At 36.2% G+C, this 27,904-nt stretch overlaps 1 protein-coding gene across 2 annotated transcripts; it reads right to left on the reverse strand.

The window, feature by feature from the left end:
* Positions 1–1,459: 1,459 nt before the first annotated feature.
* LOC114608598 (UDP-glucuronosyltransferase 2B7) lies at positions 1,460–17,378 on the reverse strand. 2 transcript variants are annotated; one of them, XM_028752597.1, is made up of 6 exons: positions 16,640–17,378; positions 14,925–15,073; positions 9,522–9,653; positions 7,768–7,855; positions 6,228–6,345; positions 1,460–2,628 (listed from the first exon to the last, which is right to left on the reverse strand). In XM_028752597.1, exons 1-6 carry the CDS (start codon positions 17,361–17,363, stop codon positions 2,352–2,354), a joined length of 1,488 nt encoding a protein of 495 aa, XP_028608430.1. In that variant the 5' UTR covers positions 17,364–17,378; the 3' UTR covers positions 1,460–2,351. The 2 variants fall into 2 exon arrangements, with proteins under 2 accessions (XP_028608430.1, XP_028608429.1); XM_028752596.1 differs by having other exon boundaries at positions 6,228–6,447.
* Between the last annotated feature and the right edge of the window lie 10,526 nt (positions 17,379–27,904).

A 27,904-nucleotide genomic window follows, 5' to 3' on the forward strand; every position in this document is an offset into this window, starting at 1 on the left:
AATGATGGACAATAAATGCTGGTGAAGATGTGGGGGAAAGGGAACCCACATTTAATGTTAGTGAGATTCAAAGCAGTGTCATCATTCTTGATACCAGCTTGGAGAATTCTAAGAAAACTAAAAATATGTCTGTAATGTCACCCAGGTATACTGTCCTTGGTATGTGCCCAAAGAACTCCATGTTTCTGGTGTGGCACAGTAATATCCACTGGAAACACTGTCATGAAGCCAGCACAGCTGTTTGACACAGTTCAGGCAAACCTGGGCCAAGTGCCTCAATCACTATCTTTCTATCTCTAGCTTGTGGGTTTTGGTCTTTTATGTGTTTCATTCTTGGGGACTTTCTGCACTATGATTCATTTCATGTCTTTTTCTGAGAAAATTATGTCTGAGTCTTTTTGGGAAAGTCCTAAAATTAACTTTTTTGGACTACTGTTTGTATGTCTTCTTTATGCCCTGGAGATCATTAACCACAGATAAGTACATAGCTAAATGAGGCCATTACAAATGGAATCTTCCCATGAGCAAACTCAAACAATATACTTAGTGCAGGGCAAACAGCAACAATTGGCAAACTCTGATCAGTCAGGAGAAAAGGTTACAGATTCAAGGCCCCCCTTTACAATATGCTTAGAGCTCTCTAAAAATGTAGTTTAGAGGTAGTGTGTTTATTTCCTACATTATTTTCATAGCTGCTATTATTAATAATCATACTCAAGTTTTGCATTAAAAAGCACTGTAGAAAACTTTTTCATGTATCTCAGTTTTACTGAGCAATAGAAATGCTGTTCAGTTGGATTCTTTCTTCGGTGTTCTTTGCAGACTGTGCTCTAAGTGTAAAAATTCTAAGTGTAGATATTACAGTTCAGATCTTGAGAACCTTTTACTATTTAAAATATTCTCTCTAGCACAGGTACTATGCTGTGATGCGAAAATTTCACGTTGAATCCTGATTATTCATTTTTTTGGCAATTATTATTCTCTATGTTTTTAACGGGAAATTAATGTAAGTGTACTCTTAAGTTTGTGTAGCACATCAACTAAAAGTGACAGGCTTTTTGTACTACAACACCAAGCATCAAGCACTCTGAATTGAGCATGAGGTACTCAGCTAGTATTTTTAGCTGTGCAGGCCATTTTCTGTTGTGCATTTTCGTACTGTCCAACAGCACAAGACTATTCAATGAAAAGCATATTCAAGGTGTCTGTCATGTGGTGAAAAAAGTGTTTTACCTTTCCAACAAAATGTTTATTGGACGATGTAGTTTTCAGTGGGAATTATCTTAGGAAACATCTTGAGACTGTGTAATAAGCTAACAAAAATTTCTTGAAGTACTTTGTTTACACTTTCAGAGAAGACAGGGAGTGAGGATAAAAGGAGAGAGTCTGTGAGGGAAGGGAGAGGAGGGAGACAGCATTTGGGATGTACAAACAAACAAAAAACAAACAAATACATGTATAAAAAAGAAAAGAAAAATATTTATTTTTATCCTCATGTAGCAGATAGGACTTGTACCTAGACTAGATCAACTTTAGGCTTACACTTGTATTTTGTCATGGAGTCTGTCTTTAAAGAGGATTTAACTTTCAACGTTGACTGCACGCACCTATGCCTCTGTGAAACTGTGAACTGTACACTGTTCTATTGTTAGGACATTTAAGAAATTTTTTTTCCCTTACTCCAAGGCATTTTAAAAATTCCCATTTCTTTAATTCCCCTCTACTTGTGTTTTAGTGTTCTTTAAACTTCACTTTGTATTCACTGTTTTTGTTGTTTTGTTGTTGGTAGTGTTTTCTGATTGTGTATGTGTTATGAACCCTCTTTCCTTTACTGTAGTAGTTTCAATAAAACCTGCTTTGTTACTTTTTAAAGGAATCGATCATATATCTGTCTGTCTGTCTGTCTGTCTGTCTGTCTATATCATCTATCTATCTACCTACCATCTACCTGTCTATTTATTTTGCCTTATTACTTTAGAAATGGATCATGTTCTTCTTTTTCTTTTTGCAGACACTGATAGTCCATTTTATTCAATTTTATTTTGAAAATGATATCTGAAAGTTCACAATAAAAACTTGATACTTCCTATTCTTCTCCCATAAACAAGTTGGTGTTTCAGAGGTTATTATTCTCAGCATTATTACATTGATAAATCAACACAAAAACAACTTATGTAAGAAGATAAAAATTTAAAATGGTTAATTTCTTAACTTATGGAGTAAAATATGTAGATAGATCAAGTAGCTCAATTCCTTTTAAAACAAGAAGCATCTGATACATAGTTCTAGCATTGAATAGAATAGTATTACCCATCATGACCACAGATCAGAGCCTTCCTTCTTAAAGAGCCCTAGTCTTTTTTATTCTTTCTCTTCTTTACAAAGAACCGGTAAACAAACAGACAGCATTTTACAGCAAGGAAAGCAATGGCCACCACACAGGTGAGTAGGAATCCAATCACATCCAGAGAGTGGTACTGGTACCAGGTGAGGTTATGGCCAAGTGGTCTCAGGTGCTTGGCCCCTTTGTGACGCATGACAAACTCAATCCAGAAGACTGCTCTGTCTAGGGGCTTCATAGGCTGGTCATGGTGAATGGTTGACAACCACATCACATTCTCTTTATAGCTAAAGGAAAATACAATGGACATTTTCTTACAGAGTGAATATGAAAATATATGTGTATAAAGTTATATGCATCATAAAGTTGATTACATGAAAGCATAAGGGAAGTGATTGTGGTCACCTATCACTGTCAAGATCTTATTAAATAATGTGTAAGCTAGAACTTCTTCAACACAGAGAGTTAAATATATAAACAGAAATGCTAGGAAGAAAATAAATACTCATAAATAAGAGATTGGAATAAGTTAAGGCCCCAAAGCAAAATAAACAAAATCAAAAGGAGCTAGTTTTGAGGTTTAGAAGTATGAGTCAAGCAGAAAGCAATTATTAGTGTAGCTGGTGTTAAGAGTTCAGAACAGTAGAACAATTTGGAAATGAGTGACAAATCCAGGCCATTTCCTCTGTGGTGCATATCTGAAGAAAGCTGATAAGGAGTTGGAATTGATGAGGAATTTGTACAAATCACTTATTAGTCCTTATTGATTATAAATATAGATGTGCAGTGATTGCCCCTTTGCTGACTTGGTCCTTTCATAAATATCTCCTTCTGGTTGTGAGTTGTTCAATATAAATAATAAAACTACACTTTTCTTTATTACTAAAATTGTTCTGGCTCTTGGAATACTTCGAGTTAGTCTTGCTGTAAAGTGGAGTTAGAGTAGATTCTTGCTACTACTGTTTGTTCTTTTCTGTGTCATGATTTTTGGTTTTAAGAATTCTTAATATTTTACATTGAAACATTGAAGAGATATTTGATTATAGTAGTGATATGATAACATACCAGCAAGAGGTTTATTTATAGACATTGATCATCAAGTTTAAAGCTTAATGTACTGTCTCATAACACAGAACCAGTGGCAATAGATGCAGTTTCCCTTCTTGTTATTTATAATATAGTCAAGAAAGGCAGCCATAAAATATCCAGAAAGAAGATAGTGTTTTTTGAGACAGTTGCAGCAGTAGTAATATATTGTTATACAGGAGATGAGGTCTATGACAAGGATGTTGTACAATTTACTAAAGATGAATTCAATGTGCCATAAGACTTCAAAATGTATTGCCTATTTAAAAATAATCTCCATTTTCCAATGCCATCATCGTGTCTATTAAATATTAGAAATGTAGACAAATATGTATACACAAGAGTTTTATATTTGACCATCAAGAAAAGAGGGGGGGATGAGTTAGGGGGCTTGCAGAGGGGAAACCGAGAAGGGGGACAACATTTGAAAGTTAACAAATAAAATAACCAAGAAAAAAAAAAAGAAAAAATTATTTTCCAAAAGCTGTAACAAGAAAATTTGTTTCACAAAATGCATATTAGAATGATTAACATCTACTTACATTGAGTTAGCTTGGTTTAAAATTTGCCTATTGCTTATTTATCACCAATATACTTCTAAACAAATGTTTGTATTTTTATGCATGAAATACATGCATAATATCTGTGATGAATGGAATTACATGACTAGGAAGCATAATTTAACTAAATGCATGCTCCGAAGTAATTTGGAAAGTAAATAATTACTTTGTAAGATATTTGGCAATTACACAGCAATATGCTAAGTTCTCTCTTTTCAAAGAGATGAAGAGAGCAATCACAAGTGGGGAGGGAGGAAGGTACCTAGGAGGGAAAGTGGACAGGGGTCGGGTGGGGGAGAAGGGATCTCCATCTAGTATTGCATGAGGGAAAAGGACTGAAGCCCTGAGGGAATGAAAACAGGCAACCTAGGGAGGTAGAAGGTTGAGGGAACCCTCCAGAATGCACCAGAGACCTGGAGGTGAGAAACTTTCAGGACTCAAAGGAAGGGACCTTAGATGAAATGCCCAACAGTAGGGAGAAGAAAGTTATGCAGCCCAACTCCAGCAGGAAGACAGGGCATCAAATGAGGGAGGGTGTTGCCATCCCACACTCAAAACTCCTACCCATAATTATTCCTGTGTGAAAGAACTGCAGGGATGGAAACGGAGAGGAGCCTGAGGAAAAGAAGGTCCAGCAACAGGCCCAAAGTGGGATACAGCTCAAGGGGAGACCCTATGGCCTGACAATATTACTGAGACTATGGAGTGCTCACAAAAAGGGGCCTCCTCAGAAGACCCAACAAGCAGCTGAAAGAGTCAGATGCAGATAGTTGCACCTTACCAATGGACAGAAGGTGCTGACCCCTATGGCTGAATTAGGGAAAGGCAGAAAGAATCTGAGGAGGAGGGTCACCCTGTAGGAGGACCAGTAGTCTCAATTAATCTGGAACCCCGAGATCACTCAAACACTGGACCACCATCCAGGCAGCATACACCAGCTGATATGAGGTCCTCAACACATATACAGCAGAGGACTGCTGGGTCTGTGTTCAATCAGAAATAATGTACCTAACTCTCAAGAGACTGGAGGCTCCTGGGAGTTTAGAGGTCGGGTAGGGTGTGGGGGTAGGGACATCCTAGTTTAGAGAGGGGGTGAGGAGAAGGTATGGGATGTGGAACAGTCGGAGGGTAGACCATGGGGTGGGGAATTAAATCTGGAGTCTGAAATAAATAAATAAATAAATAAATAAATAAATAAATAAATAAAATAAATTTTACAATTCTTCCAAAAAGGCAACCATAACTTAAAACTTAAGGATGTGCACAATTTACAAGTAGAACCATCTTTTCCTGATGTTATTGAGTAAAAATCACAAGGTCTATTTTTTTAGCACATATCAATGATGAAACAAAATATTGACAGAGACAAAATTGGAAGCATTAAATATAATTGGAATTAGAGATTATTGTTAACTTTCTGACTAGCAAAAAGCAAATTTGAGGAGATGTTTTAAAGAAAAAGAAAAATGATAGCTATCTTCAATTGTTTCACTCTACCAAAATTTCAACTATCAGTAGGTATTTTAACTTATAAGACTATACTTACTCTACAATTAAAATCTACCAAGTTCTCATGCTGAGAATACCAGTTGTAATAGTAATAGAAGTTACATATTGCCATTATAACTTTGCTACTTGCCTGTTCCGTCCCCACAACTCACCTGTTATGAGCCTCTGATTCTTTCCATTATATATGGAATATTTCATCCTCCAACTATTCCACACCCCATACCTCTTTCCTACACCCTCTCTCCATGAGGATGTCCCCACCCGCACCCCCACCCCACCTGAACTTTAAACTCCCAGGTGTGTGTGTGTGTGTGCGCGTGTGTGCGTGTGTATATATTTTTCAATAATTTGAATTATCCTAAAACTCTGAAATTTTTTTTGTTAGTATAACAACTTAAAAGCACTTTTGTCTTGCATGTTGGTAAAATTTTGTTATTCCAGAGCTTTGCAGGATGAAAGAGAAATATGTCAAGTTAAATTAGGACTCTCAAACAAAAATAATGAAAAAAAAAAAACCCGAAAACCACATAGACATTCCCTTGCTGTCTAATTCAGCTGTTTATTGTCATCATTATTTCTTTCTTCAGGTTAATTTCTGCTTCTTGGATCTTCCCATGAGAAATCTAAAATAAATGGGCTTGTCACACAGGGCAATGAACTTGTTCAGAATGCATGTGTAAAGTTCTGGGTTCCAATAAAATACAAATAAATAAATATACTGTTATACTCACGAAGGGTTATTGATGACAGCCTTCAGTGCATTGAGCAAATCTGAGCTGGACATTGTATGGAAGTCTACAGAAACAGCTGCTCCTTTGGCCACCATGTGGGCAATATTGTCATGTTGTTCTGCAAACAAAGGGATGCCAACCATGGGGACTCCGTGATGGATCGCCTCATAGATGCCATTGGCTCCACCATGAGTTACAAAAGCTTTAGTTTTTGGATGACCTAAGATCATAAGAACGTCAGAAAATATACTCATTAGAAGTCTTACATATAAGTGTGTAAAAAGAGGCAGTGTATTTTTTAATATAAAAAGTTAAATTCAATTGCCTAAATTGGTTTAATATCTCAGAGTATGAAGTACCTTCCTGCATAGAAGCATAAGTGAGAGTAAGCTGTATCTTAGGTTTTCTTTATTTTGGAGCTAGGGCTTATGGAAGAAGTAGATGGAGGAGGAGTCACAGATGTGGTATATGTTCTGGTATGAGGTTTGTGATGAAAAGTGCTTATCACTTGAACACACAAAGTACATATTGGATGGAGGAAATGAATGTCTGAGACCATCTTGTGTTTGTTATAACACAAGAGTTCTTATGTTCTTAGTACCACTCATTGTTTTCTGACTCTTCCTTCCATTGCCCTCCTCCCCTCCCAAAGTAAAAAATGCAACTCAAGAAGCTTGAAAAGTCAATAGGGAAATAACAATAATAGGTTTGCTTATTAGCACACACATACACTTTCTGTCTTTTTGTTTCTGCCTGCTTCCTTGTTTGCCTGCCTGTCTGTCCACCTGCACAAGCACCCATCTGTCTGTCTGTCTGTCTGTCTGTCTGTCTGTCTGTTGTCTGTCCCTGTGTCTCTGTCTCTCTTTTTTTCTGTCTCTGTCTCTGTCTCTGTCTGTCTCTGTCTCTCTGTCTCTGTCTGTCTCTGTCTCTCTCTGTCTATGTCTCTCTCTCTCTCTCTCTCTCTCTCTCTCTCTCTCTCTCTCTGTGTGTGTGTGTGTGTGTGTGTGTGTGTAGTTTGGATGGAGTTTTGCAAAGTGAGGTGATACTGCTGCTCTCAGGAGCCAACCCAGTGTCAGGAAAGAAAAACTTCACTTTGAGTTTTTGGGTCACAGGTTGTGTGGGCAGTTGTTGGGTTGCCTGTTAAGGGTGGGAGGGGGTGGTCTAGTACTTTCTCCAAACAATATAAACTTCCCTCCTGAGAGGCAATCATTGTCTCTCAGAGCTTGAAGATAAGGCCTCACTGCTGAAGACATAATACACATCAGACATACGGCCATAAGGAATTGAGATGAAACTGACTTGGACACGTCTTCTCTAAGGATTTTCATAGTATTGGAATTGCTATATAAGATCTTAGGGAGAAACATCTCTTGCTTCCTGTTAGGAGGTCCCACAAAAACAAGCTACACAACTATAACATATTCAGAGGGCCTGGGTTAGACCTACACAGGCTCTGTGATTCTTAGTTCAGTCTTTGAGTCCCTATGAGCCTATTGATTCTGTGATTTGTGTTTTCAGTATTTGATTCTCAGGGTCTTACCAAGAAGGTCATTCTGGGGCATCCACTTGAACACCCGAGTATTGGGTCCTAAGGTGTCTGGTTTCTTGCCCTCAAATCTCCAAAGAACCTGTTAGATGTTAGATAATAATTTATGTAAGGATTCAAAATTTAAAATATACTATTTTAAAAGTTAGACACTGCTTAACTAAAAGTGCCTTTTATAGCACAGATGTGGAAATCAGGAAAGGAGTCATTAAGAACTATCAAAAACCTGAGACACAGACTGTACTAGCATCATCTGTGTTTCTTTCTAAATTTAATCACATTTAATGTAATCATGACTTGCCTTATTGAGCTATGTGCACAAATGAATTAGTTAATGAAATATGAATGTACTTAAGAAACATTTAAGTTTATTTACTATAGTACTTCTAATTTTCCCTTTTCAATTCCATGCTAGAATAAAATAACCCATTTATATTCACTTGTCCTATGTTATTTTAAAAGAGTTTAGCATTTAAAAAATATTATTTGTTATTAATTTTGGCAAGTATTCCATATCCACCAATCTCACTGTTTAGAAGTTTCTGGAAAGGTACCAAGATGCCAAATTAGAGAATGGAGTCATCTGTCTGTATGATCCTGGGAATAGCCTCACAGACTGTAGGTGTTTACATTGGCCATTAACCTGGCCATGACTTTGTCACCTTTGTCCACATTCATATTCATGATTGGCATAGTGTGGTTGCTGTCACAGTATTTCTATGAGTAGAGAGGTCCACACCCTTGCTTGTACCACACAAACTGGAGTGATTCTTGAAATCCCAAGCTACCCTCACAAATTGGAGCTTTGCTTACATATTTACTATCTGTCTGCTGTGACATGTTAAAACTTAACTTTGGGACTTCAGTGAGAACCAGCATGAGGATTATAGGTGACTTCATGCAATACAAAACAACACTCTAGTTTCTAAGTATTCGGGATTAAAGTTCATCTGTGGTAAATTATCTTTATATACCTTACGAAGAGAGAACCACCTGGACCTTTTCTGGTATAAAGCTCATTTCTACTGGACTCTCTCTTATTTCTCTACTTCTTCCTAAATGGGAGGTATTTTACTCTACTGTGGTAGAGACATAGTCCCACGGATGATATTTGATCATGTATTGTTGGTTAATCATAAGGACAGGGACCATTCCACCTTCACTTTTACGTCTTGTGCTTTCAGACTTTGATAGGCTCCTCTTTAGAAGGCCTGATCTTTCCTTTTGTTTCTCTTAAACACGATGGAAGGGACTGTGATGGTGAACCTTGGTCTCCCTTTCTCCAAACAGCTTCTCGAATGGTAACTAAGTAACCCTATATTAGTGTTTTTTGTAAATACTGCAGGGTTACCTGGGGAGTCTTCATGTTACACTGCAGATTCTCCGCCTCTCACAATCTGCTAGTAAAGTTATTAAATCAAATATTTTTTTAAATAAATGGATTCCTGAATTTCTGTATTCAGACAAGGCTTAAGCAAAATGAACAAGTGACTGATAACAGTTTAGTTACTTGGTGTAGTTCCTCTTACAATAGCTGTGCTCACCACGCTTCTCGGTGATCACAGGTTTATGTCAGCATTACCATCAATTAAAAGAACACAGTCTAAAAAATTTCAAATTCTTATTTTTAAACTGGCTAAGGCAAATCATAACACTTGATTTGGCATAAAGGAACATTTTAGAATTGGACCTTTCCACACTTTCATAAACTCAGTAGATAGCTGGCTCCCATTGGGGCGCCATTTTACCTTTTGTGGAATCTGCGCCAGGGCTGATGCAATTGTGTTGGCCCTTTCTTGTGTTATGTTCCTGATCATCGACCCCAGGGAAAACACCACCACACCATGTTCGCCTGAGCTCTGTGCAAACTCTTCCATTTCCTGTGAAGACAGAGAATGTTTTACTGCCAAAATCAACAGCATAGGAAACACTATTGAAATTGCTGTTAAAATCTAAGAGAAAAATGAAGTATTATAAGAATGATAAGTACCAGTGGTGAAACATATAAAAGATAATCATTGCTGTCTTAGTCATCCTATGTTCATGGGGAGCACCACTATGTATATTTATATATTGGAGCAACAAGCATTCCAAGTATTATCTTCTGAAAAATTAAAATTATAAGATGTACATCATATGATGTGATCTGAAAATTGTAATCCTCATTGACATTTTTTTTTAGCCTATAGAGAATATGATTTCTCCATTTCTTCATTTCCATATAAACTTTCTGTGACTGGTCACTTAATGTAAATGACAGTGATATAAAACTATTCTATGAAGTATATGTATATAAGTTACTCAGTATGAACTTTTTACCCTAGTTGATTTAAGGTATTAAAGGATTTGGTAAAACAATTCCAAAAATGTGATAATTACATATAGAATTTACATAATCATTTTGTAAAGCTGTTTTTGTAAAATTATGATGCATATTGATTATATAATAGTTGATTTTACTTTGTATAGCTTAGATACATATACTATGTAGTGTTTGTTTATAGATATTAACAAGACAGTTTATTCAATTTTTAACTTCTGATTTCTTTTCTTACAAATGATTTTCTTTTAACTTTTATTTTATAGCATTTATATTTTGCCTGCAAGTATATCTGTGGGGTGGTATCAGATTCTCTGGAACTGGAGTTACAGACAGTTTTTAGCTGCCATGTGGAGGCTGGACATTGAACCTCTATCCTCTGGAAGAGCAGCCCATGATCTTTAATAGGTGAGTCATCTCTCTATCCCCTGATTATCTTTTAAAGGAAAGAAGTCACAAGAACAATTGATAAGCAATAGAAAAGCAGGGAATTGTGGAAGGCAAAAAATTAAGAGAAATTTTTATTGAGTGATATAATTTATATTGAGAGAGAGGGAGAGAGAGAGAGAGAGAGAGAGAGAGAGAGAGAGAGAGAGAGAGAGAATAAATAGCAACCAAGCCGGGCAGTGGTGGTGCATGCCTTTAATCCCAGCACTTGGAAGGTGGAGGCAGGCAGATTTTTGAATTCGAGGCCAGCTTGGTCTACAGCGAGAGTTCCAGGACAGCCAGGCCAGGGCTTTACAGAGAAATCCTATCTCCAAAAACCAAACCAAACCAAGCCAAACCAAACCAAACCAAACCAAACCAAACCAAACCAAACAAAATAAAATAAAATAAAATAAACAGCAACCAAGAGAAGGGCAGAGGACAAAAAATAAACTTCATAAGTGTTTCTCTTCTGGCCCACTGTGAGAAACAGTGTCATGAAGCCAGGACAACTATCTGACACAGTCCAGTAAAGGTGAGGCAAATGGTGTCTTCACCATTGTGCTGGCTTTCTTTCGTTCTTTCTAGACAGGGTTTCTCTGTGTAGCCCTGGCTGTCTTGGAACTCACTCTGTAGACCAGGCTGGCCTCGAACTCAGAAATCTGCCTGTCTCTGCCTCCCAAGCGCTGGGATTAAAGGCGTGCGCCACTACTGTCCAGCTTGTGCTGGCTTTAATCCTAGGTTTCTGATCTCTTTATGTTGCATTTGTGGGAGACTTTATACATTATTATTCATTTATGTCTTTTTCCCAGAATATTATTTCTGTTCTCAAAGAAGTAACCTTATCTGGCCCTACTTGGGAGTCTTCCTTGCTATGGAGATCGAGAACAGCACAAAAAATTGGATCACTCGAGAGTTCTCTTGGTACACGTGACCCTAAGCAAACTCAAAAACAATAGATTTGGGAACAGATCAGATTGCAGGCTCCCTCCTACCTGTAGTCAACAGAAGATTGCCCCCAGAAAATAAAAACATAGTAACAATGTTAGTTTGCCTAAAACAACGTGATATAAAAGAAATACAAGAATTTGCCAATCATAAGGAGACTGACTCACACTGTTACAGTGAGGTCATTTAACTAGAAAACAAATGAATAGAACAAGTCAAGCTGCAGCATGGGAGAGCTTTGAAAACTTTAAACCAGGCCAACTCACAAGTTGTACTTGAACCAGTATACATTGTTCAAGGCTTGGGAACTTGCCTAGACTGACTCAGATACTTTTCTACCCGTTTACCGTTTCACTTTTATAGGGAATACGATCTCATATGTCTTAAACACTCATGTACTCTAAAATGATTTGAGATCGGTAATACTTTTTCTCTGTGTCCTTTTAACACTTTCCCGGGGACAAGATGATTATGATTGATATTTCTTTTAAAATCGTAAATTTGCCTCTTTTGTGGAGTCTGTATAAATAAACATCCCAGTTGCTACTCAGTCAGAGAGGCAAGATTCTCCCAGCCCTAGTCTCTGACTCATTCATCCAAAATCCCTTCTGCCAGTTCCTTATCTCTTTTGCAGGGACCTGTCTGAATCCTTGGGCTGTCCCCTGGCACTTTTCTACCATTTTTGGTTATTTCTAGGGATGAAACTCAGGTTATCAGACTTTTAGGCTAGTCTTTTGCCTGCTGAGTCATCTTTCCAGACTGAATAGAGAAATTTCAACACAGAATAATAAAGTTTACAATATATAACTTAGGTTAAAATCTTATTTGTGAAACATAATAACAACAGTTATTATTACCAATTATGATTATTGTATTGTTGCACACTGTTTTCATTGTCTTCTTTCACTTGTTCTAATAACACTATAACTAATAACTATAACTATAACTAATAACTAATAACACTGAGTGCTTCTCTAAGGAAACTGAGAAATCATTCAAGTACAGGATAAATGTCCAAAACCTACATGCACATGAAATTGGCCTTTGATCATAGAAAATCACTGTGCATAGTCTAAATGATTAAGTTTTAATTGTTATTTGGATAGTAACCATAGAAGACTCCTTCAGTGGCCAGTGAGATGGCTCAGTTGGTAGGATTCTTTTTGCCGACCTTGATGGCCTGAATCTCGCTCTTGTAATTCACCAGCTGGAAGAAAGAATAGACTCCCCCATTTATACACGTGCCATGAAGCTCTCCTCCCTGAATGTGCACACATGCTTCATACAAAATTAAAAGTAAATGAAAAATATTTGAATGTTATGTAGCTGTTAGTAATATAAAACTGTGAGAAATCCATGAAAATCGTATTATATGTCATTAACGAAAATCTTGCTAATTGTCTTACAGCTGTGATTTTCATTTCATAGCAGATATAATGGCATAATGATTGAGTCATTTAAATCTGATCATCAGCAAGTGATAGGAACGCTCATGTCCATTATATGTATTTTTCTATGGTTATTCTTGTGGTTGATGCTAGGGACCATGTTACTCAAAATGGCTTTAGGGATCTCTTGTAGTCTGTCAGAAGACAGAAAAGGTTTGATCAGTCTTCCCCAGAGAAGAGCACCAAACTGTTTACCCAATAACAAAAGATTTGCCCTTTAACAGATGTACATATGAGTACATATGAACAACACTTAATGGACTCAAATATTGTTTAATATGTTTTTCTATACATAGGTATGGTGTGTGTGTACGCACATGTGTGTGTATGTGTGTGTGTGTGTGTGTATGAGAGAGAAATAATAACAATTAAACAAAACTAAAAATCTTCTGTATCAGTAGCATACAGTATCCCTTTTATTCCCTATGCTACAAAAGTCTGGTCTGAGATCTCAAGTGGGGAGTGCAGGAATTGGTGGAAATGTTGAGTGTTTCTTAAATGTCACTGATAATAAATATTCACTATATTGAGGAACTCTCTTTTTAAGCTAGAAAACCATTGACATAGATATATTTTAAGTTTACACGTTTTCCATTTTGATGCCAAAATTTATACATTTACTTTATAAATATGAATGGCATTTATAATTTCAGGATGATAAAAGTGTTGAAATTTTCATTATTATTGAACAATATGAATCTAAGGTTTCTTTAAATATAAGAAAATTACTAGTTTTAGTAAATCGTTATAGTTTGAATTTAAGTGTTCTCCTGCATACTCAGTGGTACATCTTGTGATTGCTGGTCATGGTACATTTTGGGGAAGTATTTGGAAACTTTAAGAAGTGAAGCCTACTGAATGACATCATGTAACTGGCTTCTTGTATTGGGAACAATCCAACTAAGTCTCTGCTTCCCCTCCTTCATGGTACAAACAGATCCTTCTATACACATATGCCTCCAATAGGGTCTGTCCTACCCTAGGACTGAACTAACTTGAGCCAAGTCCTGAAACCTTTGTGTTCATGACCAACAAATCTCATTGTCATTGTAGCTTGTTGTGTCAGCAATATTATCACAGCCTAACAGTAACAACAAAGATAGCAGTGATGGAAATATTGAGCATTAACTTAGCATTGCCCACTAAGAACCTGAGATATATATTTAGTTTTATGGGTGTCAACTTTTCAAACCTTGTATGGTCTTGGTAGTATTAGACTATGGTTAGATGTACTGAGATCTATAAGTATTCTATTCTAGCTTCATCTTCTTTACTATCTGGACCACAGCATTAATCTCCTAAATGTTTTTTATTTTCTGTCTTGGCCCTTTCCAATGGGCGACTGCATCTTGTAGCCTTTTTTTTTTAAATTTTAAAAGAAATCTGCTCTTACTTCTCAGTTCACTCCCTTTCTCTGTGTTCTATTGAGAATGTCTGTTTATCAAAATCCCTTGCTTTGCACACATCATACATTCAGGTCCTTGAACTTGCTCTCGGTAAACTAGCATCTTATTTTCTTGCATATTTCTTAGCTGTATTGTCCAACTTCTCTTTCATACCTTAGGCTTTCTCTTTTTTAGATCAATGAGTTTACAATTTTTTTTATTATTTCTATTCAATGGCCTCTTTAGAATTATAATCATTTTTTAAAATATATTATATTCAATTTTTATTAATGGATTATTAAATATGATTTTGGCATAGACACCTTTATGTTATTTCTTTGCACATTAAGAACTTATTCAGGTGTATACTAATCATTTTGCAGTTTTCTGTAGAAATATACCTAAATTTTTGAGTCACTGGATTAAGCTATTTCCCCATGTCTCTTCTGTTATTCTATAAATTGAAGGAAATTCATACATTTGTGACTGTTTTAACTTGGAGCATCTATTTGGCCAGACCTTTCCCTACTTACCATTCTGTCTTACTGGAAGGGAAACTAAAAGTATGGTGTAGAACCCTTTGAAATAAAATGAAATAAAACAAAACCCAAAGAATGTATTTACCTTAGGCAATGGCTTGGCAGGTTTGCAGTGGAGTCCTCCAACAAACTCAATGTTTGGTAAGGATGGGCGAGGAAACTCCAAGTCCCAGTAGGACCGAATGAGCCACATTTCTGCTTTCTTCATAGTGTCAACCATAGTAGTGGGTCTTCCTAAATGGAGAAATGAATTGGGGTTCAAAGAGCAAAATTATAATAAAAGTATTGCCATGTGAATAACATACTGTCTGAAAAGTGTTGAAATAATATTACTAAAGAAACAAAGTGTGCATTTATGAAACAATTACATTCATTTATGTATAAAGCACCTAAAGTGTAATTTATTTATGGTTTACTTAATGTATGCTTGTTAAAATCAAAGTGAGATGAAATGCTAATGTCACCTTAGTAATTCAGAAATCCTATTTTCATCCAATCTGCTAAGCTTCTACATATCTGCCATGCATTTTGGTCCTCTAAAGCTTCAGAAAGGTAGATGCCAATATAAAGGAAATTCTACCTCTACAGTCAAGCTACTTTAGCATAACCTTTCCAGGAATCAAGTTAGTTTCTATAACAAACAAGCAATCTCTTACTCTCAGTGTTCAGGAGATTTATAAGGGTGATTCCTGGAAGAATTTATGACACCTAACCCTACTTTTTCTTTCACACTAGCAATGTAATCATATGCATTTCTTTGTAGAAAATATTTACAAATATTACTTGGAATGTTTTTAGAAATTGAAATTTTTGTTCTTGCTTAGTTGTACCTTCTTTACTTTAAAGCAGGGGACTGCAACTGCTGACAGTACAGAACAGATAAATTTGGGTCCAAGCTTCAGGACTTTAATTCTTTAAAATGGAGACTTGGATGTAATTCTGTCTTGAGGGGTGAATATATATTAAGCATATATTAGGACAGGGAATTCTTTAGAAAATAAGGAAAGCAATATTTTAAGAAAAATTCAAAAACAGATTCTAACATGACAGAACAACCTTCCAAAAGCTGTACATCAAAGACACTATTAAATATATTCCTTTTTAAAATTTATCAAGAATAGGATGGGAGAGTGGTCAACTGGTCAAATGTTTGCTGTAGCTGCACCATGGCTTGCATGTGAATGCCCATTTAGGTACAGGTACCTAAAACCTGTATGCAGTGTGGACACCTGTGCTTGTGGTGCAGTGTTGAGTGGATTCTTGGAGCTATTGACCAGATCACTCTGTCAAATTGGTTCTGATTCAGTGAAAGATCTTGTCTCATTAAATGAATTAGGTAGGGATGGAAGTAGACATTAGATGCTGTATTTGGTATCCATTTCCACAGGCACACAGGTGTATGTGCAATTGCACCCAATGTGAACACAAATATCCATAAATCACACACACACACACACACACACACACACACACACACACACACACACGTACACACAGCACATTAGGGAAGTACCTTATCTTTTGAAAACAAAGAAAAATCTGATAAAAATAAATGTGAAATTGCTTAGAGAAAGCTAGCACCCTCAACTTGTAACTGCATTACTTCCTAAATGTCCTGGATCAGAGCTGCTACCTTCTTCTCTTTGATCAGTAATATAAGCTCTCTCATAGGTTTAGTGAGATCATTAGGCAATATTGTATTTCATTTAATCATTTCATCATAAGAGACCAATCTGTACCTAAGAATACCTTGAAGAGCAATGAAAGAGCCTCACACTGCTGATGAGATGCACAACTTACCTAAAATTTCACTGAAAAATGGATCCCAGTCCTTAGCAGGAAATGACTCGTACCAAAAGTCAAAATAAAGTAAACATATCATATTTTCTACTCTCTCCATGAATGTCATTTGACCACTTAATCCTGATAAAATAATAGGTACGTAAGAAGGAGGGAAGAGTTGTCTCCCACTGTACTTTTCAATCCCATAACCATTACCAAAGCGAAGACTGTACACAAAAGGTAACTGCAATAGCTCAGCTATAAGCTCACCACAGGGACCAACGGCATCTGAAAGAACAACATCAAACTTAGATTTCTTTAGTTTTTCAATAAGTCCTTTGTTTGAAACTACTTCTCTACAAAGCCTTAACCACAAGTCAGAAAATTGATGAAACATTATGTTCAATGAGGGGTAGTATCTCAAACATGTATCTTTTGGCACATCATATGTCCATGTATTCACCCACTGGGTAAAAAACTTTTCTACTTCAACATTATTAGAAGCTGTAGGAAATGTTTCATATATAAGACCAGATGCTTTTTTGGGATCAAGAAAGATGGAAGATGAAGGTCTCAGAACAGTGACTTCATGGCCCCTCTGCACAAGTTCATCCAGTATTATCTTTAAATTCATCCAGTGACTGTATTCCATTGGCCACACCAACACCTTCCCACAGTTCCCAGATCTGATGCAGAAACCCATTTGCAGCAGGAGCAGAGTAGAAATCCACTTGACAGGCATCCTGGAAATCAAAGTCCTTCTGTTCACAGTGTGATCCCTTTGCCACTGCTTGAGCTTTTATCGATGAAGTATTAGCCAAGAAGTTAAAATGTAACTTGCATTGCTCAAAGCTGATAACTGAATGACCATTAGTTTTTGAAGAGAAAAAAGTAGTGAGAGTAAATGTTAGATTATTTTCTGTTTACATGACAGTATTTAATGTCTCTTTTATGATGGAGCATTTACAATAAAGCAGGAGGTGATGATTGTGTTTAATTGTTGATGCTATATAAATACTAAAGTATTCTAAAATGTTTCACAAAGGCAGTGACATCATAACGTGGTTGCTCTCTGAATTCTCCTCTATACAGAATTGAAAGCATATTAATTTACATAGCTGATCATTGTTTCTTACACATAACCAATCAAAATTTTTGTATCAGTGTTGATAAATGTATTCATGTAATCCAATTCAACAATTTGATCAAAACATGTTATATGCATGTCTTAAAGTCTCAAAAAGTAAAATAATGGTTATTTAGAAGGAAACTGAGCACAAGGCAGCTACAATCTCCTCTCAGAAAACAAATCAGAATGAAAGGAAGCGTAACCTGGCATGTCATAGTATGTAGGGACTCCTAACAGCTTCTTGTCATGCCCTGGATGGGAGAAGAGCTTGTCTTTCAGTGTCTGTGTGTTGGGTTGGTAGGATTCACAGTTAGTACTCTACTGCATTTTACCAGGGAAAAAATACCCAATATACATTTTACACTTTATCGACAGATCCTCTTGCGTAAATTAATTATCTTGAGATGTCTCATAAAGTAGTTGGCCAAGTTACCCATGGCTCCTGTATCTTAGATGACCCTGCCTTAAAATCCTATTATTCAGCCCTACATACATCTACAATTGTGAGAAGAACATGAAAAACGTACTCTATGTGTTTCACTTAGTAGAATCAATTGCAAGATAACTTGATAAATATTCCCACTGTTCCATTACCATTATAGCATCCATTGAATAGTTAAGAATGTCATAGTAAGAGCATATTTCCTCATCTGATTGAGAAATAAAAGATATCTTTAAAAATTTCTGCATAGATGGACCCTAATGATTATCTTCATTATACCCTAGGTATTCAATAATAATAATAATAATAATAATAATAATAATAATAATAATAAATTTTTTACAGTCCAGATTTTTTTCCCCTTCTGGTCCACCCTTCTATTGTTCCACATCCCATACTTCCTCTCTGGCCCCTGTTTCCAAGAGGATGTTCCCATCACGCTCCTCCCTAGGTATTTCTTAATCAATTATAGGTAACAGTTGAAATTAGCCATCTTACTCTCTTATGTATAAAATTTATATAGTTGTCCTGCCCTGTGGACAAATCACAACACAGTGCTACAAATTTAATGAAAAATCAAGATAACATTTGTCTCCAAAGCTGCAAGAAACTTTCTACCAACAGACTACTAAGAGTGAAATTAACATATTTCCTTATAAACATTTCAAAATGGGAATTATAAGGCAATTATGTGTTACTAGAGAATACTGTCGAGCCATTTGACAAAGTTAGTACAGATAATGCATGAGATATTCCCAGAGATGGAGCTCAGTATATATACATGGTAATAGCTACACAGTTAATGTTATAAAGTTTTTTAGGAATAAGTCTTTTTGTGTTCACTTTTAAATTGAAAATAATTTTTTCATAATATATATCCCGCTAACATTTTCCCTCCCCTCCACTCCATCCAATTCCTCCTCCTCCCCTTCCATCCTCCCTTTTGTCTCACACTAGAGAAGAACAGGTTTCTAAGAGATAACACCCAAACATGACAAAAAGAAAACATAAGTTGAACCAAAATCTATCATAGCAAGGTTTGACGTAGCAACTTAACAGGAGAAAAAGAATCCCACCAACTGGTATAGGCATCAGAGAACCACTTGTTCTCACAGTCCCACACAATTGCTAAGCTAATAGTTATGGTATGTGGGCAGAGGACCTGGTATAGGCCCTGTGCTTACTTCTTCACTCTCTGTGAACTCACATACCTCTTGCTTATTTGATTCAGAGGGACTTGTTCTTCAGGTGTCATCCATCCACTCTGACTCTTAGTACTAACAGCAAGTCAGTTAGAAGAGTGTCTGACATTGAATGTTAGTTACATGAAACAACTAAGCAGTCATGTAAATGGAACAACAAATGAAAATGACTTCAGAAACCTTCAAAGACATTTTAAATGATTAGACATTGAGTTTTTAGTTTTAGAGTGAAAAGAGAAAACCTGGCGCCCCTCCCTAGGAAAACAAACTTCTAAATAAAATTATTTGGAGAACGCATTTCTCTCTTTAGCAAGATTGGGGCACCAAGGTCCAAGATCATCAACGAATTCCTAATGGAACAGGGCCTAATGACACTATGGATATGGTCATCAGTTTGTCAAAGTCCTGTACAAAGAAAAAAGTAAAAAAAAAAAAAAAGTCAGCATAAAAGTAAAATTTGCAACCATTATGGAATTAGTATTAGAGAAGTAACCTGCTTCTAAGTAGATACCCTATAGGTCAGGAGACAATGAGGTAATATATTCAGAAACAACACAGAAAAGGCTGAGACAATATATGCAATAAAATTATTTCTCAGAAATGAAGAAAATGTCAAGTCTGTGAGAAAGAGTAAAACTGGCAAAATTTATTACTATCAGGCTAATTGTATAAGATATGAACCAGAGTCCTGTACTAGAAGCAGAATAACATGATAGCATAATCATATAAATATGTGAAAGAAAAAACAATTGTAAGTATAGCAAATACAGAAAGTAGAGTAGATAGCAGTCATAAATTATAGATTATATGTTGAAATCTATTAAATGAATAATAAGTAAGAGAAGAAAAGTAAACTTGCACCGACAAACAAGAAAATAACTGAAGAAGATTATATGGGTATATGCTTAGTTATAAATAAGAACCTTGAATGTCAATAGAGAAAATCCTTCAATATTTATATACATTTATTGCTTGAATAAAAAAATGACCCATCAAAATGAGACACTTCTTACAAGGAACTCACTTTGAGAGTAAGATGACACATGAACTGAAAAAGACAGATTAACAGCGAAATACCACACAAAAGGAAACGAAACGTGAGCTCTACAACTACATGAGAATTAGAATTAAGTAAGATATATTTCAAAAGTGATTGATGATTTTCAAAATACAGTTTGATAAAATAAATTTCAAATGTGAGCACATATAAATGGTGCTTGAACATATAGCTATATTCAATAAGCATTGCAGGATGTGGATGGAAGCAGATTCTGAAACGTTATTAGTTGTGCTTGTGGCAAAACAACAAAACTGAAACCCTTCCCTTCCCTCAGGCCTAGTGGCAATAAAGGGAGTTCTGATCAAATTCATTGTAACCATAATTTGCGTTATTCTAGACTGTGAGGTAATGAGTATAGAAAAATCACTCAATTTGCTTGAAGAACAGCACAGAACAGCACATGTCATTTATAATATTTATTTTATTTCAATCCTTTATTAATCATTTCATTTGTTTACATCTCAAGTGATATTCCACTTCCTGGTTACCCCTCCACAACCAGCCCCCCCTTTCTCACATCCATCCTTTGCTCCCTCCTCTTTGCCTGCATGGGGATTGGTTGGTGGTCTAGTCCCTGGGAACACTGGGTTGTCTGGCCATCCAAAGTTGTTCTCCCTATGGGGTTGTAATCCCATTCTGCTACTCTAGTAATACTGGATTTATAATATTCCATTATGTAGTTGTAGAAATGTTTCAAATAACTCAAGCCTTGGAATTTTTTAAAAGGAACTTATCTTTGGCACTTGACATTACCATGCTCTGTTCTGCACTGTCTGTGCCTGCTAGACACACTCACCTCCTTACATCACAAATGTTAGGATGGGATATTGTAGTAAGGTTCAGTTCCAAGATGTAAATGCAGGTAGACTCATAGAATACTTGCAGAACTGCCCATTGTCACACAAACTAGGGCAACAGAGACTAGGTTATGTTGCATTGCTTTGAGAAATTTGTTACTGGGTACTCATGATACGACACTGAGCTCAGGATGACTACAGCCAGTGACAGAGAACTTTGTTTCTTTGTATGCATGTCAAGCAGCTGTGACTATCCAAAAGCACAATGTGTGAGCCTGTGTGAATGTTAAAATAGGATATCCACAAGACCCCATTCTGAAAGGGTTTGAAACCATGAAATAATCTCTCGCATCCAAAGTAGCCCCAACAGAGCCCATCAGACTTGGCTTCTGGTACTCTGCTGTTAGGAACGTCAGTATCTCTTTGTAATCAATGGGTTGATCAATAAGGCTAACAATGGCAACACAGTTGGTGATGCTTGTGTCTATGACTCCTGATTTCTTTCTTAGGTTTTCTGTCTCCAGGGTAGTCTCCCTTTGTGATTTCTTTATTGTTTCTACTTCCATTGTTATGTCCTGGATGGTTTTGTTCAATTCCTTCATCTGTTTGTTTGTGTTTTCTTGTAATTCATTAAAGGATTTTTTTTGTTTCTTTAAGGGCTTCTTCCTGTTTACCTGTGTTTTCCTCAAGTTTTTTGATAGTGTTATTTATGTCCTTCTTAAAGTCCTCTATCATCAACATTAGAAGTGATTTTAGATCTGGTTCTTGCTTTCCTGGTGATATGGGGAGGTCAGGACTTTCTAATGTGGGAGAACTAGGTTCTGATGATGGCAAGTACCTTGGGTTGCTGATGTTTATGTTCTTGCGCTTGCCTTTTGCCATCTGGATCACCTTTGTGCTTTCTGTGCTGTCTCTGACTGGGGCCTGTCTTTCCTATTATCTAGGTTGTGTCAGAACTGTTTGGGATGGGTTTTGCTGCTGGGGTTAGAGCTGAGGCCCAAGATCTGCTCAGTGCTGAGGTGGAAACTGGAAGGGGCCCGTGCTCTGGGCCAGGAGTGAATTCTTGGGTCTCAGTGGGTCCCAGTTACTTCCTGTTTGGGGCAGGTGTTGCAGCCTCCTCGCCTAGGATACTGCTCAGGTTAGAGCTCCTGGGAGCCCTGCTTACTCTGGGTTCTGTGAGATTGGATGCAGAGCTGTCTCCCGGGATCTGTTGAGTGCTTGGGCCCAGACCGGAAGGAGCGTGTGCTCCAGGCCAGGAGTGAATTCCTGGGTCCCAGTGGGTCCTGGTTGTTCCCTGTTTGGGGGAAGTGTTGCTTTTTCCTTACCTGGGATGCTGCCTGAGTTAAAGCTCCTGGCAGTCCCTCTTTCTCTCAGTTTTCTGAGGTTGGGTACAGAGCTGCCACCTGAGACCTGCTCTATGCTTGGGCCCAGACTGCCTTTTTCATCCTTCCTCCCTCCCTCCCTCCCTCCCTCCCTCTCTTCCTTCCTTCTTTTCTTTCTTTCATTCTTTCTTTTTTTTCATTTCATTTTCTTTGTTTCTTTCTGCTAGTTTGTGTGACAAAGTGCAGTTCTATAGGTTAGCTAGGTATCCTTCTACATGTAAATCTCACAGCTGAGCCTGACTACTGGATCACATACTAATGTTTGTGATGCAAGGGAGTGAGCATATCCAGAAGGTACTGATAGTACAGTGTGTGGTCTGGTGATGACATGTGACAAAAAGTTAAATTAAAAAAATATTCAAGGCTTAAGTTATTTGAAATACTTCTACAATCATAAAACACAAAAACATGCACTGTGGTATTATTTAAGTAAATTCTCTGATTTTTGTATACCAATAACTTCCCAGTCTAGAGGTATGAAATACCATGATTCTTTATTTTCTGTATTGTTCTTTGCAGACTATGTTCTGAGTATGAAAATTTTAATTGTAGCTATTTGCAGGTTTTTCTCAAGAGCCCTTCACAATTTTAAGTATGCTTACCAGTATAGATCTTAAATTCTTCCTTGCAATTTTGATTACTTATTTGATCTGCAATTATTTTTCTGTGTGTTATCAACAGAGTACAAGTAAAAGGTACCCTCAGCATTTGTTTTTCACAGACTTGTCCTGAGTAGTAAAGCAGATAGAAATGACTAGATAGATGAGAATAGGGAAAGCAAAGGTCTCCTTGTTGCTACAGGAAGGAAATATACTATAATACCAAGCAAACTGGATTAAGCCTGAGTACTCAGCAATTGCTCGGAGATATGCAGGCTCTGGTCCATTGGACATGTTTGTATTGTCCAATTGCACAGACCATTCAGTAAAAAGAATATTCAAGGTGTTCTGTGGAAAACAAGTCTTCCATCTCCTTATCCAAGATTTGATCAGGAGATCATGTTTTTAGTGCTAATGTGTTGGGAAAAATCTTTAGTGAGTGAGATAAAAAAGAATCTTGGTGAAGTATTTTGTATTTGAGAGATGTATTTTTATGTTCTTGTAGTACCTAGGGCTCGGTTTAAAATGCACATAGATTAAATCAAACTATCATAGAATCTACTTCCTCCTTATCATGGATTATATCTTAAAGGTCATTTCATTTTTTAACATTTATGCATATGCCTGTGTATTTGTGCAAAATTATAAACTGTACTTTGTTCATCCCATTACCAGGAAATTTAATTTTTTTTTACTACCTACTTCTGTAATTTTTCACTTATACTAGAAATCCTTTATAATTCCTACTTCTTTGTTCCCCTCTACTCACATTTAAGCTTCACTTTGTACTTATTACTACTGTTGGAGTTTTTGTTTTGAAGGTAGTGGCAGTGGTGTGTGCGTGGGTATATATGTGCATGGTGTGTGTACATGTGCAGGTGTATGATGTGAATGATAAATGAAAGGCACAGGACAATTGTGTGATGTTGATTTTCTACTTCTACCATCTGTGGGTTCTAGAGCTTAAACTTAGGTGGTCAGATTTGTGCAACATGAAATACCTTGTTGCCCTTCACATTTATTTCTATGACAATCTCAGTTACTTTTTTTCTTATATTGTCGAGTATACTGGAGGCTCTTCCCTCTGTTTTGGTAGTTTGAATATAACCTTCCTAGTCATTTTTTTTTTGACAGATCATGTTCTTGATTTTTTTTTAACACTAATACTTCATTTCCTTCCAGTTTGTTTTTAAAAAATGATGTTTCTGAAAATTTAAAACTTGAGGCCTGTTAGTGTTCTCCAGCTGCTGTTTCTTTGTTTCTTTCTATTATTATTCTAAGGATTATGACATCAATAAATCTATATTAAATATAATAATGTGAGAAAATAAATATTTAAAATAGCTAATTTCTTAGTTTTAAGATATAAGAAACGATAAAAAATTTCTAGAACAAATATAATCTTGCTCACCTGATGTACAGTGTTACAATTGAGTGATGTAGTCTTGACTATCATGGCTACGTATATTACCCTTTGTTCTTAAAGAGCCCTAATCCCTTTTACTCTTTCCTATCTTTACAAAGAATCAGTAAAGAAACAAGTAGCATGTTACAGAAAGGAAAAGCAATGACTGTCACACAGGCAAGTAGGAGTTCAGCCACATCCAGAGAGTGATACTGGAACAATGGGAAGTTATAGGTGAGTAGCTTCAGGTTCTTCAACCTTTTGCAGCACATAACAAACTCAATCAAGAAGATGATTTTGTCCTGTGACTTCATAGGCTCATAATGTTTGACAACCACATCACATTATTTTTATAGCTAAAACAAAATACAATGGACATTGAGTTACAGAATCAGCATGAAAATACATGTGTATAAAATTTTGTGTAGATGATACAAATTATTACATGGAAGATATAAAAAATGTTTATACCCACAGTTAAGATTTTATTAATGTATAGGCTAGAAATTCTTGGACATACACATCTAAATATATAAAGAGAAAAGCTTGGACATAACGTATATTTTCAATAAGAAACTTGAATTACAGCTGGGCGGTGATGGCACACGCCTTTAATCCCAGCACTTGGGAGGCAGAGGCAGGCAGATTTCTGAGTTCAAGAGTTCAAGGCTAGCCTGGTCTACAGAGTGAGTTCCAGGACAGCCAGGGCTACACAGAGAAACCCTGTCTCGAAAAACCAAACCAAAAAAAAAAAAAAAAAAGAAAGAAAGAAAGAAAGAAAGAAAGAAAGAAAGAAAGGAAGTTGAATTACCTAAGCTACAAAAGCAAAATAATTAAATTAAAATAAGTTAGCCTTTCAAGTTATGAAACGTGAGTCACCCAGAAAGCAATTGGTAGTGTACTTAATATGAAGAGTTCAAAACAGTACCCCAGTTTAGAGATGGATTAAAAATACACACCATTTCCACTGTGGCATATACTTGGGCAAAGCTGATAGGAGTTAGGGCTGATAGAGATTTGTATTTTGTATTGACCACTTAGCGTATATACAGTCCTGGGTTCCAATAATATATATATATATATATATACATATATATATATTATATAGATAGATAAACAAATTAACAAATAAACAAACAGTTATACTCATGAAGGGTTATTAATGGCTGCCTACATCACATTGAACAAATCTGAACTTAACATTGTATGAAAGTCTACTGAAGCACCTGCTCCCTTGGTCAACATGTAAGCAATTTTATATTGTTCTTTGCATAAGGGGAAGACAGTCATAGGAATTCTGTTATGGATTGACACATGGATGCCATTGGCTGCACCATGAGTCACAAGAACTTCAGGTTTTAGATGATCTAGAATCAAAAGAACATCATAAAATATACTAATGAGGAATCTTTGATGTAAGTAAAAATTGTCTAATAACATGTCCAAAGGGATAGTTTTCTTAATATAAAATATCAACTTGTTTTAATATCTAAGAGAAGAAGCATCTAAATTTTCTGTAGAGTAACTGAGAACTTCATTTTTTCTATTATCATGCTTTCAATATTATTCTATGGCTAGCAGAAGAAGTAGTTGACTGACAGATTACAGATGTGGCATGTGTTTTGGCCCTCGAACAATGAAAAGTGACTTTTCACTTGAACACACAGAGTTCATAATGGATGGAAGAAAATCAATATTGTGGAATACCAGGCTTGTGTTAGAGCTGCTGTCTTTTTTATAATTAATTAATTAATTTTGATATTGTAATTGATTTACAACATTTCCTCTTGATTTTTCCTCCTAAACCATCCCATACATGTCTCACTTCTCTCCTTCAAATTTGCAGTCTCTTTTTCAATAAATGTCATTGCATGCATTTGTGTATATGTACATCATACATATTATATTCCTAATTATAACCTGTTCAGTCCATATAATGTCACTAGTACATATGTTTTCAGGGCTAACCATCTGTTACTGAACAACTAGTTGTGTTCTTCCATGGAGAAGACCTCTCTGCTTCCAGTTTTCTTCAGTTATCTAGACTTCATGTAGGATTGAGGCCTTGTGCACTTATCTGTATCTTCTCAGTACTAGTAAAGTCATGGTTATTGCAGGAGAATCTACAATCACTAATTTACTAAACCAACATTAACCTTAACAACCATCTATAAATATTTTCCTTATTATTACAGAAAAGTGTAGTCTTCACTCCCCATCAAAGAAACTTCTCTTTGCAACAGAACTTGGTATCTTCAAGAAATAAGACATTCTTAATGCCATTTATCTCTTTCCTCTATCTTTCTACCCATTATCCTTCCTTGCACTTCCAAGCTAAAGAGCAGAACTAAGATTGCTTGAGAAATTCAAAGGAAAATATGGTTGTATAGAATTTCTTTGAAATACATGTTTTACACATAAACCTGTGTGTGTGTGTGTATCTATGTGTTTAGTTTTGATGGATTTTGACAAGTGAGGTACTTCTGATGTCTTCAGGAGTGATCTATTAGCAACAAAAAAAAACTAGGCATGGGAAACTAATTTTTCAGTTTCATCTTCATTTCAGCTCGAGTTATTTTTAATAATATGTCTTCATTTAATTTTGTTTCAAATTATGGATTGTCTTCATATTTTCCATCAGATTTATGTTTGTGAAGTCTTGAGCAATCTCAGACGTTTTTTTTTCTATTTTTATTATCTTTCAGTTTATTGAGCTGATTCTTTTGACTTCTCTAAACTCCTTGAATTATTTAATGAATTTTATGATTGTTGTTTTAAATTCTGTATGCTATGCTTCATCTACCTGATTCCCATTGGAGAACATATCTATAGAATTAGAGGGAATATGCCTTTGGCCTTTTATAGTGTTTACATTTTGGACACAAGAACTTCTTTTGTTAGTCTGTGCTTACTGTATCCATAGAGATTCGACTAGGACACTGTATGTACATAATTTGAGTTGGGTATAAAGGCTAGATATGGGTTAGGTGTATAATGGACACAGAAGGTTGTGACGTTGCTGTATAAGACTAATGATCTGATTGAACCCTAAAGCTTAGGGGTAAATCTATTGTTTGAGGAGGGTCTGTGGAAGGAAGGATCAGGAAGCTTCACTTAGCTACATTGTAATAGATGTATAGACTCAGTCTGAGCTAAGAGTTTCTGTCTAGACTAACACATTGAGTTGGATGGTATGAGCTCTTGTGTAGAGCTTGGAGAATGAGGACATAGTAAGCAGGGTTATCTAGGAAATGGTAGGACATTAGA

This window comes from Grammomys surdaster, unplaced genomic scaffold, assembly GCF_004785775.1.
Source record: "Grammomys surdaster isolate TR1022 unplaced genomic scaffold, NIH_TR_1.0 125928, whole genome shotgun sequence".
NCBI classification, from domain to species: domain Eukaryota; kingdom Metazoa; phylum Chordata; class Mammalia; order Rodentia; family Muridae; genus Grammomys; species Grammomys surdaster.